The sequence below is a fragment of the Bos indicus x Bos taurus genome, chromosome 8 (assembly GCF_003369695.1).
Source record: "Bos indicus x Bos taurus breed Angus x Brahman F1 hybrid chromosome 8, Bos_hybrid_MaternalHap_v2.0, whole genome shotgun sequence".
Taxonomy (NCBI): Eukaryota; Metazoa; Chordata; class Mammalia; order Artiodactyla; family Bovidae; genus Bos; species Bos indicus x Bos taurus.
The window spans coordinates 57,567,533-57,587,051 of record NC_040083.1 but is presented as its reverse complement, the minus strand read 5'-3'; the positions used below and the strand labels follow the sequence as shown (position 1 = coordinate 57,587,051).

Genomic DNA, 19,519 nt, shown 5'->3' with positions numbered 1-19,519 from the left:
TTTTCCTACTTCTCTAAAGGGTGTAAAACACTCAGTGAGGGAGGTGTGTGGTCTACTATACATTTTCTTTAAGGCTAAGCTAAGAGGGGCAGGAGACAAAGCCCATCTCCTCAAACGTCATCAAGGAGGAAATGGTCTTTTGCAGAGGGTGGGAGTGGGGGGCACATGGTATCTGTTTCTCAACAAGAACTCCAGAGGGCTGGTCACCTTTGCACCAAAGCCAAAGGAAGCAGTAAGTAAGAGCAAAACTATATTCTTCCCTTAAATATAATCCCTGAGTTACCAAACCCATGCCTCAACACAGTACACAGAAAAGACATCTTACTATTAGAGAAACATTTATTGGGAAGGATCAACATTCTCCACAAGGAAGGAATTATTTTTGGATGGGAAGTTTTCCTCCTTGGAAATTCTGGAGAAGTGTTTTCTGTCTAAACAGTAGAGACAGATCTCTGAACACAGTGCCTTCAGCAGTGGTGGGCACAGCTGGACGGGCCTGGCCAGCTTGACACCTGTGGGTGGGGCTTGGGTGGGGCACAGGCTCCCTGTGGGGCACTGGTGGGGGATGTTTCTGATACAATTGCTGGTCCTTAAATGCCACAGCTTTCTGGGGCTGTCTTTTCTTGTTTCTGATCTGTCTTGTACTTGGAGGATAGCTCTGGCCAGCCAAGATAGCTTCTTGGTGGCAGGACTTGGTATTTGTCACTTTAGAGGGAACCTTGGAGTTGAAAGGATGTCCCCGGACAGGCTCTTTGTGGACCTGTACTCCAGCCTTTTGTTGAGATTGCCCAAAGTGCACTGGGGAAGGAGGGTCCTCTTGAGAGCTAGTGACATCTAATGCATGCCGATACCCCAGTTTCTCCTCTAGGAACTTCCCGATGTCTGTCATGATTTTCTGAGCCTCTGTTGATCCAGTAGCAGCAGCTCTACTTTTAACTAGGCCTCTGCTCTGCACGCTTGATATGGGGCTGCCCTTTTCCTGGGGATCTTCTTGCCTTTTGCATTTTTCCCCAGGATAAAGCCACTGCAAAAAGTGCTTCATTCTTTTTCTGATATGGCCTTCAGGAAGAGACGGTCCTTTCTTTGAAAGGGTCTGGGAAGACTTGCTCACAAGCATCTCCTCTAGTACCGTCTCCTGAGGAGGGAAACTCTTCCTCCTAAGCTGGGATGTCCCCAGCCCTGCATCCCCTCCACCTAGCTCTTCTGCTCTGCACCCTGGGGAGCTCACTCTCTTCACAGTTGGTGGGAAATTCTTATCCTGGCACCTCTGGAAGCCCTGCTTAGGGACCCAGGGTTCCTGCTGCTGTTCCATCGTGATTCCTCTGTCCTCCACATGGACATGCAGCACCTGGGACTCTCCTGTGTCCCCACCTGAGACGCCCTGGGCAGGAGTCAGTGAAGCCTTGTAAGTCAAGTTATCTGAAGCAAGGGACATGTCCGTGGGTTGGCCTTGAGCTTGGCTCTGCTCCCTCTTCTCCAATCTAAACTTTAACTCATCAAACAGTTGTTCTTTAAGGGATAAGCATTTAGGATCTAGGGGAACTGGTAGTTTGGGTGGGGGGCTTTCAGTGGTCACAGTAGTTTCTACTTTATTTGTTATTTGGGAGCTCCCTGACTTGTTGGTTGTCAACATGTCATTCATTTTTAATTGAAGAGTGTCAAGCTCCTCAGCCTTGAATATCTCCCTAGACAGTTTGGGCATAGAAACAGGTTCTGACTTCTCCACCTTTTTGCCCTGTTGCATTTTTCCTTTATCACTGGAATTCACACTCTTATGCTTTGGCTCATATCTGGCTCCAGATTGCTTTGCAAGCAGCTTTCGGGGATATCTATCAGCTAGTTGCGCCTGTCTATGACTTCCTCTCCCTGTGATGCAGAGTGTTCCCACTTTGTCTCCATGGAAAGACTGAGAGCTTCTTCTAAAGGACTTCGAGTTCCCAAATTTGGAGTCTGCCTCAGAAATCGCATTGGTTGAGGAGGAAAAACTGGCATGGGACAAGGACTGGGATGAGGCATCTTTCAGTTTAAAAATTTGTATGGATTCAAGGACCTTGGAAGGAAGGCCCCACAACATCCTCATACGAAACCTTTTAATATGTGCTTCCAGCATCTGCTGTGCACTGGGATCAACAAAAGTCAGGTCCTGGAAGGTATTCAAGGAATAGGACTCACCCACTGATGATGTCAAACTTCTCTCTTTTATTTCGGTGTGGGATTTCGCAGAAAGAATCAATGTTTGCTTGATGGCATGCCATGAACTATGCACAGTCCCAGGGAGTCGACCCTCATTTATTTCCTCAAACTTCTTACTCAAATGTACTTTTAGGACATTTTCAAGTTGTAGACTCTCTGCTGACACCCTTAAATTTTTCTCTGAGAGACTCACGATCTGACTGTTTATGTTTTTCTCAGAGTCATACCCCAGATCCTTATCTGAAGAGCTGTTTGGGTCTTTCATCAGGTGATCTTCCTGTCCATTCTCTTGGCTATGTTCCTGATCTTTCCCCACATCTTTCTCTAGCTGGAGCATTTCCGAGCTTCTCTCATGGAAGCTTCCGGGTTGAATCAATTGAACATTTACATGTTTGCTACTCTGACCCTTAAACACAGAGATCAGTGAGACTCCATCACTGCTTTCTGACTTAGATGCCTCTAAAAAACCAGTTGGAGGCAACATCAGTGACACAGACTCTTTGATTCTCCGGGGCAGGCCCCACCGGTGTTGAATGAGCCTCTTTCGAAGGTGATGCTCTAGTTTCTTCCGAAGTTCATCACTGAGAGCAAACTCCCCAGGAAGAATGGAGACTGAAACATGGGCCTGAGGGTGCTGGTGGTGAGAAGTGTTAGGAGCTAATGGACAGAAGTCTTCCTGAGATCTTTGGATCACAGAGGGTAAACCCCACAAACTTTCCTGTTGTTTCTGCAACACGTTCCATTCCAGCTGTTGAATTTCAGATGAGGAGAGAGATTCTGATTCATTCTGAGGTCTATGGAAATACACTCCACAGATCCTAATCTGGGGTAGAGGACCAGGTGGTGTGACCAGGAGTGGGGATTTTGGGTCAGCTTGGGACTGGACCTGAGTGAGAGGTAGGGGCTGAGACTGAGGCAGGGTTTGAGGCAAGGATTCAGGCTGAATCTCAGGCAAGGACAGAGGTTGGAGATGGGGAAGTCCTGGGGATTCTTGGCCTGTAGAGGCATTTGAGTTTCTATTGAAAATAAAGTTTGAGGAATTGTCACTGGAGATATCAACAGCAGAGGGCAAGGACTCACTGTGTAGAGATGGGAGACCCCAGAAGAGCTGGGTAGGTTTTTGCTGTAATTGGTCCTCCAAGGTCTTAGGATATGGGGGTTGTTGATGCACAGGCTTATCAGCAACTGACTCTAACTTTATCCCTGAGGAATTTAGTTGATAGTCTGGCCTCAATTGTTCTGGAAAAGAATCTTTTTTCTTTTCCTTTTCTTTCCACATCAGGAAATCGCTCCTCTTTTGTACTTGTCTCTCCAGGAGTGCCAGGACATCAGGGCTGAGACATGAGAGATTACCAGGCTCTATGAGGTTGGCTGCAGGGTCTCCGCCAAAAGAGGCCTCTGAAGAGTGGAGGGCGAGAAACTCTTGATTGAAATCACATTGTGCCAACGTGGAAGGGATTAAGTCTTTGGCATGAGCTTGCCACCAGGAGAAGTCTGAAATTGACAGGCTTGAATGATCAATGCCTGTGAGTGTTGGGACGTAAGTGGACAACATGCCAGGGCTTTCGGTAGGCAAATTCTCAGGAACAGGTGTCAGTAAGATGGCAATTGATTTAGACTGAGTGACAGTTAAAGTGCAGTCTGGCTGTGGTAAAACAGACAGAGTTGGTGGTGCAAAAGAATCAGCGGGCTTCATTGCTTGGGACAAATCTGATAAGCGGTTGATATCATGGGAAAGGGTGGGGTCAAGGGAAAAGATGGTATTCAGAGACAAAGTGGCCTCTGGTGGGAGAACAGGATCTGCTGTCTGCATGTCATGTGGTAGGAGAGGGGGAAAGGCAAGGGGTTGGGGTGAGGAATAATCTACTGGGAATTCGGAATCCAAAGAAGTAAAAGGCTCTAATGCCAGAGTGTGACCCAGTGGTGAGGGTGACAAAAAGTCAGCTAAGGGGGTCATGGAGCTAGGTGAAAGAATGGAGGGGGGCAACGGGGAAGGCTCAGGCAGAGAGGCTGGTAGTAGATCTCCTGGAGAGACTGCTGAGAAGGCAGGGGACAGAGTCAATGATGAATCGGCCACAGGAGCTGTGGAAGCCAAAGGGGACATAGAGGAAGCAGAATCTTCCAGGGCCTCCGGGAACAGCAACCAATTGACTTCAGCAGTTGCATTATTACACACCTCACAGAAGGGATCTGGACATAAGAGCTGACGAAAGCGGATGGTATCATCATGCTGGCCCAGGTGGCTGCAGGAGACAGGAAGTACAAAGATGCAACCAGGACCAGAATAAGGAAAGGGCGACCTGCTGGCCTGGCAGGGGTGGGCTGGAGCCTGCTGCCACTTTATATTGCTCCACATCCCTGACTTCACAACATGCTCAATAACCCTCACCTTAAGGCCTTCATCACATACTCATTCCTATGCTACCCCCTCCCGTGACTACAGTAGGTTGCACTGAATCCCAGGAATTGCAGAGAACATACTAAGGAGGGATCAGGAAAGAAGGGGAAAGACTAGTCACCTTTTCAGAATAGAAATCAGCTTCGTTTTTTCCTCTGTTTCTATCTGGTGAAATCTCCAACCTGCGAAACCAGGAGAGTGGGTTACATGTAAGGAAGGTATAAGCATAGGTATAATGTAAGAGTCCCCTTACGGGAAACCCTTAGGATTCTAGACTCTGAAAGACCCAAGAATTAGCAGATGAGATCAAATGGTCAATTACTTTATATGTATGTTGCTTCACTTGTAGTACGTTCACATGCTTTATATCTCCTGTGATGCTCAAAACCACCATGTGAAACACAGAGATCAGTGTGGCCTCAGAGAGCAATCTGATTATCCAGGAAGTCAGAGGACTTATACAAAGTCAGGACACAGACGTTCTGACTCTTGACATCTCACATGGCCACCTGTGGAGAAACACCCATTGCCCAGGTCCATCATGGCTTCATGCCGAGCCATGAGAAAAACAGAGAATCCAAGAAGTGTCTCAGACTCGGACTGCCTCCCCATGAGCCTCCTCCCAGATACCTCTGGTTTCTGAGAGAAACGGTATCTAGCCACTGACATCGTCAGAGGTCACGGACCTGGGATCTCATGGAAAAGGCAGGAAGGGTCACCCTTGGAGAGATCCGGTGAAACAGGCAGAGCCTTACCTTTCAGTGTGACACCTTTCCTTCTCCTCCTGGTTCTGCTCTGACACTGAAAACGAAAAGAATGAAGTGCTGGGGCTCATTTCTCTCAGTCCTCTCTAGAAAACTCAGATATTCATTATCCAGGAATAATATGACTCTAATCTTTGTGTTCCTTCCTTTTGCCAATTTTAAAGGTTTAAAATGTTTTCAACTTTTTTTTCTTTAAAAAACCCAAAGAAAGACTTTTGTCTCTGAAGCCCACCCTTGATAGTCTCAGTCAGAAGTCACCTGCCCAAGGAGGGCATAGCATCTGAGGCTAACAGTCAACATCTGTGTCCCTCAGATAGGACTTTGGGTCCTGAAAACTCAGACTTCAGCCTCTGCTCTGGAGGCTCTCAGAGGCTCAGCACTGCTGCCCTGACCAGCTTAGCACAAAGGAAGGCTTGGTCAAGTGATGCCTGACTTGAGAATGTAACTCATGATCAAGCATTGGGGAACTCTGTTCTCCTGCAGAGATCCAAAACTCTCTAAATAACCCAACCCAGGGCCACAGAATTACTGTTTGGGATTTTCTCCTGGAATCCTCCAAACACTCAGCTGGTCTGTGGGCTTCAAATGAAAGCCTTAGTACTCCCTGAACCACTGGCCCTGCCTAGTTTTATCCTCTCCTTGAAATTCCTATCTTAGTTGTCTCTCTGACCCAACCAAACTCATCTTAAAATGTGGAATAGAAATGGAAACAGCAATAAAGAATCTCTGTTGGGGGTGCACCCAGGGTTACTTACTTACCTTTTGGATGCGTTTAATTTTACAGAAGGTTGGTAAACATGGAAACCCCACCAGGTACCACAGGAACAGAAGGAACAACCCCAGCCCACACAGGAAAATGAGGTCAGAGTCAATATCCAAGGAGGTGGAGCCAAAGCTCAGACATGGGTCAGTAGGGCTATTCAAAAATGAGAGAACATTCCATTTTCTGAATTCCATTGTCTGAATCACAAGGCTGATGGAGATTACTGAGCACTGAGAGTGCAGTCACTTGAATATAGTCCCAAGCCTGCATCACTGAGAACTCAAGAGTCACAAAGGGTTTCTGAGGGTGGGGGAGGGGACAACATGAAGAGAATGCATCCACCGCCCCTCCCCCATCCACCAGCCTAGCAGACAACTCCACCCCTCCTGGGCCTTCCAGGTCCCTCTGCCCTACCCTGCCATCATATTTTCCAACTCCAACCTTTCATGGCTTCATATATTCACATTAATAAAATTTTCTACCTATCCCATCCATAACCCAGATATTACCTAGGATCCCTTTACTGTTTGAGAAACTTGACTTGGGTCTCACCAGTTCCACTGCCTTAAAATACTGTCTGGAATTTTTGCTTGTACACCTTTACACTCAGGATCATCATCATCATCATAATAAATGTCACTCAGTTGTGTCCAACTCTTTGTGACAGTCCATGGAATTCTCTAGGCCACAATATTGGAGGGGTAGCCTTTCCCTTCTCCAGTGGATCTTCCCAACCCAGGGATCAAATCCAGGTCTCCCACGTTGCAGACAGATTCTTTACCAGTTGAGCCACCAGGGAAACCCAAGAATACCGGAGTGGGTAGCCCATCCCTTCTCCAGCAGTCTTCCCTGCCCAGGAATCAAACCAGGGTCTCCTGCATTGCAGGTGGATTCTTTACCAACTGAGCTACCAGGGAAGCCTCAGGATCATATATGTCCTTAAATCCATCTTTCCTACAGAATGTTTTTGCTACAGGAACCCAGATATAGAACTTAAAAGTTCTTTTATCTAGTTTTGTGAATGTTAAATGGGAAAATTTGTTTTTTGTTTCAGTCAGCCTTTACCATCTTGAGTCAGTGGGGTGTGACTCAAATAATTAAAATGAATAATTCACCATTCAATATTCACAAAACTAGTCCCTATAAGATAAATGTAAATAAACTTTCACATGATCTTGAGGATAAGTCTGTAGCAATTATTCTTCTAAAGTTAGTAAAGGTTAAGCTGCATAAAGATTTTTAGGACATGCTAGACACACGCAGACACACACAGACACACATACCCTTTGACAAACCAACCCGGTGTTTTCAAATCTAAGAATAAAGTGTTTCTTCACTTTAGTCTTTCATCTTTTATTTTAACTCTACTTTTTTTTATTCTACCTAAAATACAGACAGTCCTGCACTCTACATCAATTTCCTAACATGTATACAAACCCCTGTCCTAGTCATTTTGGGCAACTGTAACAAAATAACATTTAACTTTGTGCTTAAACAACACATACTTATTTCTCATAGTTCTGAAAGCTGGAGAGTTCAAAATGAAAGCAACAGTAGATTCTGTGTCTGGTGAGACCCACTTCCTGGTGATACAGCTGTCATCTCTCTGCAACTTCACATGACAGAAACAGAGAGTAAGAGAGCTCTGTGAGGTCTCTTTTATAAGAAGAGCACTAATTCCATTCATGAAGCCTCCACTGTTATGATCAAATCACCTCCCAAAGGCCTCATCTACTAATGCCATCATATTGGATATAGGATTTCAATATATGAATTTGGTGGGACACAAACATTCTGTCAGAATGGTGATATAGGTTACACTCTAAGTCCCGTAGTGACAGGGTGGGACCTAGGAGTATCAAAACTTAGGGCGAAATCAAGTCTTGACGGCCTTACCTGATTGTCTTTGTGGGCCCTATAAATATAATATTTTCCAAAGAGTGCCATTCCCCCACCACACACACATACACACAATGGTTGAGAAGCTCTGCTCTATTTAAGCATCCCTATATATGTTGAAAATCAACAACTAACCATGCTTTTTTTCAGGCTTCTCTTGTAAGGTTTAAATAATACCAGTATTTCCTTCCCTTCTTTCTACATCTTCCTTTCTAATCTCTTTATCTTCATAACAGCTGTCCTCTGAACTGTCTCCTAATTTCTCATGTCTTTCTTAAAATGTGATGCCCTTTATTTAACACCCATGGCCTAATACAGTTACTTGATCTCCTGTGAAGGGGTGAGACAGCCTTCAAACCTCCAGAGTCTTCTTTCAATTATGCAGGAACAGGTAACCTGCCCTAAGTATAAAATCTGCAAAGAGGGGCTACTTCCTTCTTGCCTTGATATGCAGCCTCAGTCTAGTTTTCATTTAATAAATATTTACTGCTGGAAACTAGGAGACACAAGTACCTATAAGTCCTGGTCTCAGTCCTTAAGGACATCATGGTACAGTTTTAGGGAAAAGCCCTATGACAGGTCAAGATTTATATAACTGCACAGGTGAGGTCCCCATGGCATTTGTGAATTGCCAAGTGATCTCTGGAATAGACCAGAGAAGGGATAGACGCTGTGGGTGGTAACTGCCCAGACATATTATGCTCCTTAGGAAAGTATCCTTGCATGCCTACCCTCTCCAGTTTTCTGATACAAATTAATGATTCTTTGAGAAGATGGTTAAAGAAGAACTTTTCTATTCTAAAAGACCACCTGTTGCTTAGGAATTCTTACATACATTTGTATGCCTTATGTTATACCTACAAGAAATTTCAATAAAAAGGCTTTTCCCAAAATGTTAATGATTCCTTTTCAGAATCTGATAGAAACTCCTTCAAAATTTAAAGAAACAAAGGATTAAATGTACAATGTTTTTTAAGTTTGTTTTTAACTTTTTGTACCAACCACAAATGAACTCCGTTGATATTTAGTAGGAGAGGTTTATAGCACTTATCCTTCTTAGACTAATATCAATTATAAATTTGTCTAAGTTGTAAAACATTTTGCATTCAGTGATCTCAGTGGATTTTCACAAACATCCTGTGATATAAACAGAACAGGTACTATTATGCCATTTTATCAATGAAAAAATTGAAGCTCAGAGCGGGAAGTGACTTCCCTAGATCATTCAACAAGTAGTAGAGCCCTGACTACCAAATTCCTCACCTTCCCAATGCTTCTATTTTAAAAAGGAGAAATGTGACTTCTTAAAATAAAAAATATTCCCTCGTCCTAAAATTAAAGCTGGTTATGGGACTGAGAACATTCACTTTGTCCATGAAATGTTGCCAAATTTGGAAAGTAAAGAAAACTATATTTGGCACCCTATCCCCTCTTATGTACCTTTTCCTTTTCATTCTTTGCACCAGTATCTTGATAGGTTTTATCTATTGTCCTCTTAAAACCTGCTTTCAAGAATTCTATTTCATATGACTCATGGTAAGGAATAAATTTTAAAATGTCCTCCCTTCCAGGAACACATTTCATACATTTTGGCCATACGAAGGCAATGGCACCCCATTCCAGTACTCTTGCCTGGAAAATCCCGTGAACAGTGGAGCCTGGAAGGCTGCAGTCCATGGGGTCGCTAACACGACTGAGCGACTTCACTTTCACTTTTCACTTTCATGCATTGGAGAAGGAAATGGCAACCCACTCCAGGGTTCTTGCCTGGAGAATCCCAGGGACAGAGGGGCCTGGTAGGAGGCCGTCTATGGGGTCGCACAGAGTCAGACATGACTGAAGCGACTTAGCAGTAGCAACACCAAACCTTTGTAATAAAGCTCTCACTAGAACATTTCAGGTAGCCATCCTGAGGTGGCAGTGCTGACTTTCAGTAGAGTGAGATCTTCTCCTCTCTACCCAGTGACATCTTCCCAGTTGACCTGCGTCACCACACAGAAGCCTGCTCCCAGATTTCAGGCTGGACATAGTTATGTTATCACCAAGGGGGAATATTTTCCAAAAACTCTACTAGAGTAATGTGTTGCTATCGGAGGAGACTCAGTAGTGATGTCATTCACTTAGGATTGTCACATGTCCTCAGTATTCTCCCTCACATCCTGGTCACTGTCCCAGGGATGGAGGGAATTATCTTTAGGTTACCAAAAAACCTGAAGAAAAACAGATTCTAGGGAAGGATCCTTTAAAACTGCACTTAAATCAGTAGCTTTAAGATGTTCTTCATTCACATACACATCTTACAGTCATTGAACTCTTGTCGTATTTCTAATAGAAATATCAAGAAAATGAGTCATTGCCTCTGCCCTCAGACTGGTCAGAGTTCAGTAAGTAAGACCTGAAAACAACTAAAATAAAGTGATATGATAAAAGAAGTAGAATAAGAACACAATGAGGTACTTGTCTGGTGGTCGGGTGGCTAAGACTCTGAGCTCACCACGCAGGGGGCTCGGGTTCTATCCCTGGTCAGGGAAACTAGATCCCACACACTGCTAAGAGTTCACATCCCACAACTAAGAGTTCACATGCTACAACTAAAGATCCTGTGTGTCACAACTAAGACCAAGCACAGCCAAATAAATAAATACATAGGTTTTTTTAAGAGCATAATAAAAATACAGATAAGAGAGCAATTAATTCTTCCACCAGGAGGGAAACGAGAAAAGGCAGGGAAAATTTCAGAGTTGGTGCCAACTGAGATGGGCCTTGTGAGGTCACCACCTCCTCCTCTCCCTCCTTCCCCTGGCCTTCTTTCTGTTCTTTACCCCCTTTCTCCTCATCCTCCTTTTCTTCTTCCTTCAGACTTTTATTTTTTAGAGCAGTTTAAGGTTGATAGCAAATTTGAGCAGAAAACAGAGTTACCATGTGTGATCTGACCCTCCTCATACCCGCCCACCCACACACACAGCCTCTCCCACTATCAACTTCCAGCACCACAGTGGGACATCTGTTCCAACCAAACCTACAGTGACACATCATTATCACCCAGAGCCCATAGCTTGCATGAGTTTAGACAAGTGTCTAATGGCATGTATCTACCACTGCAGTACCATACAGAATAGTTTCACTGCCCTAGAAATCCTCCATGCTCTGCCTAGTCACCCCATCCTACACCCCCTGGCAACCACCAACCTTTTTACTGTCTCCAGAGTTTTGCCTTTTCCAGAATGTCATATAGTTGAAATCATATAGTATGCATGTAGCCTTTTCAGATTGGCTTCTTTCACTTAGTAATATGCATTTAAGCTACCTGCATGTATTTTTGTGGCTTAATAGCTCATTTCTTTTTGGGCTTAATACTATTGAATTACCTGGGTGTACCACAGTTGATTTATCCATTCAATTGGATATCTTGTTTCTTGTCAGTTTTGACACTTATGAATACAGCTCCTCTAAACTGTTTCTAAAGACCACATTATTGAGGCATAGTTCACATACCATACAATTCACCCATTAAAAGTGTACAGTTCGATGACTTTTAGTATATTCACAATGTTGTGCATCCATCATTACAATCAATTTGAGAACATTTTTATCATTCAGTTTAGTCGCTCAGTCGTGTCCAGCTCTTTGCGACCCCATGAATTGCAGCACACCAGGCTTCCCTGTCAATCACCAACTCCTGGAGTTCACCCAAACTCATGTCCATCCAGTCAGTGATGCCATCCAGCCATCTCATCCTCTGTCATCCCCTTCTCCTCCTGCCCCTCATCCCTCCCAGCATCAGAGTCTTTTCCAAATGAGTCAGCTCTTCACATGAGGTGGCCAGAGTATTGGAGTTTCAGCTTTAGCATCAGTCCTTCCAAAGAACACCCAGGACTGATCTCCTTTAGAATGGACTGGTTGGATATCCTTTCAGTCCAAGGGACTCTCAAGAGTCTTCTCCAACACTACACTTCAAAACCATCAATTCTTTGGTGCTCAGCTTTCTTCACAGTCCAACTCTCGCATCCATACATGACCACTGGAAAAACCATAGCCTTGACTAGATGGACCTTTGTTAGCAAAGTAATCTCTCTGCTTTTGAATATGCTATCTAGGTTGGTCATAACTTTCCTTCCAAGGAGTAAGCATCTTTTAATTTCATGGCTGCAATCACCATCTGCAGTGATTTTGGAGCTCCGAAAAATAAAGTCTGACACCGTTTCCACTGTTTTCCCATCTAATTCCCATGAACTGATGGGACCAAATGCCATGATCTTCATTTTCTGAATGTTGAGCTTTAAGCCAACTTTTTTACTCTCCACTTTCACTTTCATCAAGAGGCTTTTGAGTTCCTCTTCACTTTCTGCCATGAGGGTGGTGTCATCTGCATATCTGAGGTTATTGATATTCCTCCTGGCAATCTTGATTCCAGCTTGTGCTTCTTCCAGCCCAGCGTTTCTCATGATGTACTCTGCATAGAAGTTAAATAAGCAGGGTGACAATATATAGCTTGACATACTCCTTTTCCTATTTGGAACCAGTCTGTTGTTCCATGTCCAGTTCTAACTGCTGCTTCCTGACCTGCATATAGGTTTCTCAAGAGGCAGATCAGGTGGTCTGGTATTCCCATCTCTTTCAGAATTTTCCACAGTTTATTGTGATCCACACAGTCAAAGGCTTTGGCATAGTCAATAAAGCAGAAATAGATGTTTTTCTGGAACTCTCTTGCTCTTTCGATGATCCAGCGGATGTTGTCAATTTGATCTCTGGTCCTCTGCCTTTTCTAAAACCAGCTTGAACATCTGGAATTTCACAGTTCACGTATTGCTGAAGCCTGGCTTGGAGAATTTTGAGCATTACTTTACTAGCGTGTGAGATGAGTCCAATTGTGCGGTAGTTTGAGCATTCTTTGGCATTGCCTTTCTTTAGGATTGGAATGAAAACTGACCTTTTCCAGGCCTGTGGCCACTGCTGAGTTTTCCAAATTTGCTGGCATATTGAGTGCAGCACTTTCACAGCATCATCTTTCAGGATTTGAAATAGCTCAACTGGAATTCCATCACCTCCACTAGCTTTGTTCATAGTGATGTTTCCTAAGGCCCACTTGACTTCACATTCCAGGATGTCTGGCTCTAGGTGAGTCATCACACCATCATGATTATCTGGGTTGTGAAGATCTTTTTTGTACAGTTCTGTGTATTCTTGCCACCTCTTCTTAATACCTTCTGCTTCTGTTAGGTCCATACCGTTTCTGTTCTTTATCGAGCCCATCTTTGCATGAAATATTCCCTTGGTGTCTCTGATTTTCTTGAAGAGATCTCTAGTCTTTCCCATTCTGTGTTTTCCTCTATTTCTTTGCACTGATCACTGAGGAAGGCTTTCTTATCTCTCGTTGCTATTCTTTGGAACTCTGTATTCAGGTGCTTATATCTTTCCTTTTCTCCTTTGCTTTTCGCTTCTCTTCTTTTCACAGCTATTTGTAAGGCCTCCCCAGATAGCCATTTTGCTTATTTGCATTTCTTTTCCATGGGGATGGTCTTGATCCCTGTCTCCTGTACAATGTCACGAACCTCCATCCATAGTTCATCAGGCGCTCTATTAGATCTAGTCCCTTAAATCTATTTCTAACTTCTACTGTATAATCATAAGGAATTTGATTTTGATTTAGACCTGAATGGTCTAGTGGTTTTCCCTATGTTCTTCAATTTAAGTCCAATTTGGCAATAAGGAGTTCATGATCTGAGCCACAGTCAGCTCCTGGTCTTGTTTTTGCTGACTGTATAGAGCTTCTCCATCTTCAGCTGTAAATAATATAATCCATCTGATTTCGGTGTTGACCATCTGGTGATGTCCATGTGTAGTCTTCTGTTATTATCACTCTAAAAAAGAAACTCTGCTACACTTAGCCTTCACCTTTCAATCTCTTCACTCTCCCCAGCCCTCAGTTCAGTGGCTCAATCATGTCCAGTTCTAACTGTTGCTTCCTGACCTGCATACAGATTTCTCAGGAGGCAGGTCAGATGGTCTGGTATTCACATCTCTTTCAGAATTTTCCACAGTTCATTGTGATCCACATAGTCAAAGGCTTTGGCATAGTCAATGAAGCAGAAGTAGATGTTTTTCTGGAACTCTTTTGCTTTTTCCATGATCCAGCAGATGTTGGCAATTTGGTTCCTTTGCCTTTTCTAAATCCTGCTTGAACATCTGGAATTTCACAGTTCACATATTGTTGAAGCCTGGCTTGGAGAATTTTGAGCATTACTTTGTTAGCATGTGAGATGAATGCAATTGTATGGTAGTTTGAGCATTCTTTGGCATTGCCTTTCTTTAGGATTGGAATGAAAACTGACCTTTTCCAGTCCTGTAGCCACTACTGAGTTTTCCAAATTTGCTGGCATATTGAGTGCAGCACTTTCACAGCATCATCTTTTAAGATTTGAAATGGCTCAACTGGAATTCCATCACTTGCACTAGCTTTGTTCATAGTGATGTTTCCTAAGGCCCACTTGACTTCACATTCCAGGATGTCTGGCTGTAGGTGAGTGATCACACCATCATGATTATCTGGTCATGAAGATCTTTTTTGTATAGTTCTTCTGTGTATTTTTGCCACCTCTTCTATATATTTGTCAATTCCATACATTTATGTAAATGGAATTATACAACATGTGGCCTTTCATATATGGCTTCTTTCACTTAACAGAATGTTTGTAGGGTTAGTCTATGTTGTAATATGTATCAATATTTCATTTGTTTTTATGGAAAATAATATCCCATTGTACAGATATACCACATTCTGTTTATACATTGATCAGTTGGTGAACATTTAGGTTGTTTCCAGTTTTGACTATTATGAATAAAGCTGCTATGAACATGTGTACACATACTGGTGCAAATATATGTTTTTATTTCTTATTTATTTTTGCCATGACTTAAACTCACACTTTATCTAAGTTTGTTGTTTTTCTGAGATTTTGGTAATATAACCATGTCAGACTCCTTATGAAATGAAATCTTTGGGGTCTAGATGCAGTTTTTATCAAATGTCTAGATGTGTCAAGTTGCCCTTATGCCAACACTCTCCGAATTAGCCCTTGAATCAGCAGGAATGGTGGTGATGCATAATGCTTAACATTTAAAAGTAATGAATACCTTATGTTCTCAAGCTTCTATCCTTAGAAAACCAGAAAAGGGTGTAGGAAGAGAAAATGCAATTCAGCCAAAGGGAACATAAGCAGACCTTAAAACATACATAAAAGTGTATGTCTGGTCACACTAAAGCATCAGGCATGTATTTGAGGATGAGAGTAGCAAAAAGATAAAAAGGGGTGAAAAAGAAGGGTACTCAGTTGTGAAAGACTTTAAATGATGGTTTAGGAAGCTTGAATTCTGTATCAAGGCAGTGGGAAGCTAAGGTTTTCATAACCAGAAGAATGTTTTTCCCAGATCTCTGTTTTGGAAAGATGACTGGCAAGCTGATTGAGAATTAGAGGGAAATATGCATATCAATTACTCTGTCATACGGGACTCTTGCTCTTGCAGATAATAGAAAACCTGAACTCTAGCTTAAGCAAAAATTTTAATTTACTGGCTTCTGTTTTTCCACAACACAGGAGCAGAGTCATCTGACTCGCTATCTCTTGGTTCTGCTTTCATGGTATTGATCCCTTCTCTTGTAGTCTCAAGGTGGTATCCAGCCAGGGAAAACAGAACTGTCCCAGTTTCTCAATTAAAGCCCAAACATTCAAGTGATTGGGACCAGCTCAGGTCACCAGGGCTTTCCCTGGTGGCCCAGACGGTGAAGAATCTTCCTGCAGTGCAGGAGACCCAGGTTCCATCCCTGAGTCAGGAAGATCCCCTGAAGAAGGGAATGACTACCCATTCCAGTATTCTTGCCTGGAGAATCCCATGGACAGAGGAGCCTGGCAGGCTGCAGTCCATGGGGTTGCAAATAATCAGACATGATTGATCGACTAACACTTTCATACTTTCAGGTCATAAAATCACCCCTGAAATAATTAGTGGGAATCAAAGAATACTACTGGCCTAGTCTAGGTCAGTGCTACTCAAAGTATGGTCCATGGACCATTGCCTATTTCCGCATTCTTGTTACCATCTGCAGCAAGATAACTATAGAAACTGAGAATGGCTAGAAACTTACTACAATTTGACAGAGTAATTAAATCTAATAATAAAAAAAATTGAGGCATATAATTTATATGTCATTGTTTGAAAGGCATTTTTCCAGTACTTCATTTTCATTGTATTTTACACAAGTACCAATCCTCAGTGGATGGGAGTGTGGGAGATAAAACAAACTGGTCCTTCACCAAAGATAGTTTGTGCTCTCAGGTACTGTGCACTACTGTGAAGCCTATGAAGTGAAGTGAAGTGAAGTTGCTCAGTCGTGTCCGACTCTTTGCGACCCCATGGACTGTAGCCTATCAGGCTCCTCTGTCCATGGGATTTTCCAGGCAAGAGTGCTGGAGTGGATTGCCATTTCCTTCTCCAGGATATCTTCCCTACCCAGGAATCGAACCCGGGTTTCCCGCATTGCAGGCAGACACTTTACCATCTGAGCCGTACTGACCCCCGTGAAGCCTATAGCTGACAGCATTCTGGAAGCACACAGTGAAACTTTGGGAAGATCCTTCCCTCTCGCCATGAGAGAAGGCAAAAATAAATGTCTGTTATAATTGTAGGATCTTATTTGGAGAGAGGAAGGACACTCCTGTACTTACTTTAGTTCTCTTATTTTCTCATATTTTTTTTCTGACCTGTCCTAGCAACATTTACTCTGCATAAGCTTGGATATGGCCATTGTAATAGGCTAAACATTACATGGGCATTCACCTATCCTGCCCATTGGGACTTTTATTACTAGAATCAAAGCATTTGAATGGCTCTCTTTAACCATTAAGAGAAAAACAACTTTGAGCTAGACTAACATAAGGTAATTACTAAGCTAAGCCAAATTCCTCTGCCATGCTCTTGGCACTGAGGTATGGAAACTCTACAACCCTATAAGAGGTCTGAAGGGGGAAAAAAAGCGTTTAAGACAAATTTCAGGGGTCTCAGGTTCTCATTAAAAATGCATTTTAGAAAATTGTTTTAAGTTAACTTGCTAGGGCAGTTGTATGGCAAGGAAACATGTGTAGCAATTTGGCAAATTGCAGTTCTCATCTCTCCTTTAAAATAAAATGGAAACAATAAAAATACAATTAAAAATAAAATTAAAACATAATCTGAATGAGTATTTTTATTTTTTTTCCTAATTAAAGCTTTGCAGTTAAAGTTTTGCTGGAGAACAACCTGTGTTTTTAATCTCACAAAGGGCTAGTACATGCATAGGATTTGAGATGTCTGCTAACACTCAGATCTGGAAGTGACCTTGGAGAACCTTCTAGTCTGGCATTCTCATTTTAAAAATTGGAAACTGAGGCCAGAGAAGGTTTATTTCTTTTTTCCTTAATCCTTTATTTTGTTTGTGTGTGTGTGTGTGTGTTTTCTCTTGGAAGACTTTGAAACTTGGTATCTGCACATAATTTAGACATTATAGGGCTTTTTTCTTTTCAGTATGAAGACAAGGACTCTGTATACCTGTGGCGGATTCATTTTGATATATGCCAAAACCAATACAATATTGTAAAGTTAAAAAATAAAATAAAATTTAAAAAAAAATGAAGACAAGGACTCAACAAACAGCAAATTTTATCCAGTACTACCTCAAAAATCTGTAGCTTTTGCCTAAGTGAACTTCACAAGCAATTAACATGCTAATGCTTCTTTGTGAAAACCAAATGGAAATACAACATATTCCTTCATGCCTTCTGTAATAAAGTAAGCTGAATGTAACTTCAACACTCCTTTATGACCCCAGCTTAGTCTAATAAACAGCAGTAGTATTTCAAAGGAGCAGGTGTAGGTAGTATGGGACATGGACACAAATATGCATTGACTCCAGCAATGACTCCCAAGCCTGCTATCAGTTAAAAAATCCATCACCTGTATTTTAAGTGTTTACTTCTTGTTCATATAAACACAATGACTGTTCATCAAATATACATACACAGTGCAAAAGAGAACTGCCTTTAGTAGATCACATGGCTGCCCTAAGTAGTTAATGTAGTTTGGATCACTTTTATCCCCTCAGTGTGGGTGTAGGGAGTGAGGGAGTTAGAAAAGAAATGGAATAGAACTAAGATTTGGTGGATACTTAATTTGTTACCCAAACTTTCATTCATTTCTTAACTATCTTGTGAGAGAATATTTCTCTCACTTCACAGCTAACAAGACTGAGGCCCAGAAAGATTAAATAACTTGCCCAAGGCCATAAAAGCTAAAAAGTGATGAAGTAAAGGATTTGAACCAAGCTTGCTTTGGTCCTAGGTATGCATCTTCAGTCCCCACGATGCTGTCTCAGAGGGCAGTCACTGGGTCTTGATCCCTGACTCTTCATTATCATCCAGCAACTATATTTTGCTGTATAACAAATCACCCCAAAGCTTAGTGGCTCAAAACAGTGGACATTTTATCTGCTCATAATTCTGCAGTCTGGACTGGGCTTAGTTGGGTGATTCTTCTGTTGATCTTACCAATGGCTGCTCGTGTGGATTATCCAGCTGGTAGGTCATCAGGGACCTGGACTTGGCTGGGATGCTAGGACGACCAGGCTTGTCTCTCAGGGCCTCTCCCCTTATGTGGCTTCTCCAATGGCCTCTCCACATAGCTCTAGCAGGTAAACAGAATTTTGTAAAGCAGATCATGGCTCTGAAGAGAACAAAACACAAACTCTTTAAGGCTTAGAACAAGAACTAACACCACATCACTTTGCCACTTCCATTTAATTAAAATAAATCATAGTCACAACTCAGATTCAAAGAGAACTATACAAAGGCAAATATTGGGAGATGTGGACCATTGGAGGTCAAATATGTAACAGTCTTCTTAAACTCTGGTCCAATCAACTCTAAAAGTTGCTGTTTCATCAATACCTTATGCTTTTCTTAAATTCAGTTTTTCACTTTTTTCCTGCTTGTTTCTCCACTTCTCCCTACCATTTCTTAGCTTTTCTACATTCTAACTGGCCTTCCCTATTTCAGTTCAGTTCAGTTGCTCAATCATGTCCGACTCTTTGTGACCCCATGAATCACAGCACATCAGGCCTCCCTGTCCATCACCAACTCCCGGAGTTCACTCAGACTCACGTCCATCGAGGCAGTGATGCCATCCAGCCATCTCATCCTCTGTCGTCCCCTTCTCCTCCTGCCCCTCATCCCTCCCAGCATCAAAGTCTTTTCCAATGAGTCAACCCTTCACATGAGTTGGCCAAAGTACCAGAGTTTCAGCTTTAGCATCATTCCTTCCAAAGAAATCCCAGGGCTGATCTCCTTCAGAATGGACTGGTTGGATCTCCTTGCAGTCCAAGGGACTCTCAAGAGTCTTCTCCAACACCACAGTTCAAAAGCATCAATTCTTCGGCACTCAGCCTTCTTCACAGTCCAACTCTCACATCCATAC

General features: G+C 42.6%; 1 protein-coding gene across 1 annotated transcript in view; it reads right to left on the bottom strand.

The window, feature by feature from the left end:
• Positions 1-327: 327 nt before the first annotated feature.
• Positions 328-19,519, bottom strand: part of LOC113897443 (spermatogenesis-associated protein 31D4-like) — a 186,254-nt gene continuing 167,062 nt past the window's right edge. The window contains exons 3-4 of the mRNA XM_027550207.1: positions 4,713-4,773; positions 328-4,436 (exon numbers count right to left, since the gene is read on the bottom strand). Coding sequence (XP_027406008.1) covers positions 377-4,436; positions 4,713-4,773 — 4,121 coding nt within the window. The 3' untranslated portion in view covers positions 328-376. The remainder of the gene's footprint in view (positions 4,437-4,712; positions 4,774-19,519) is intronic.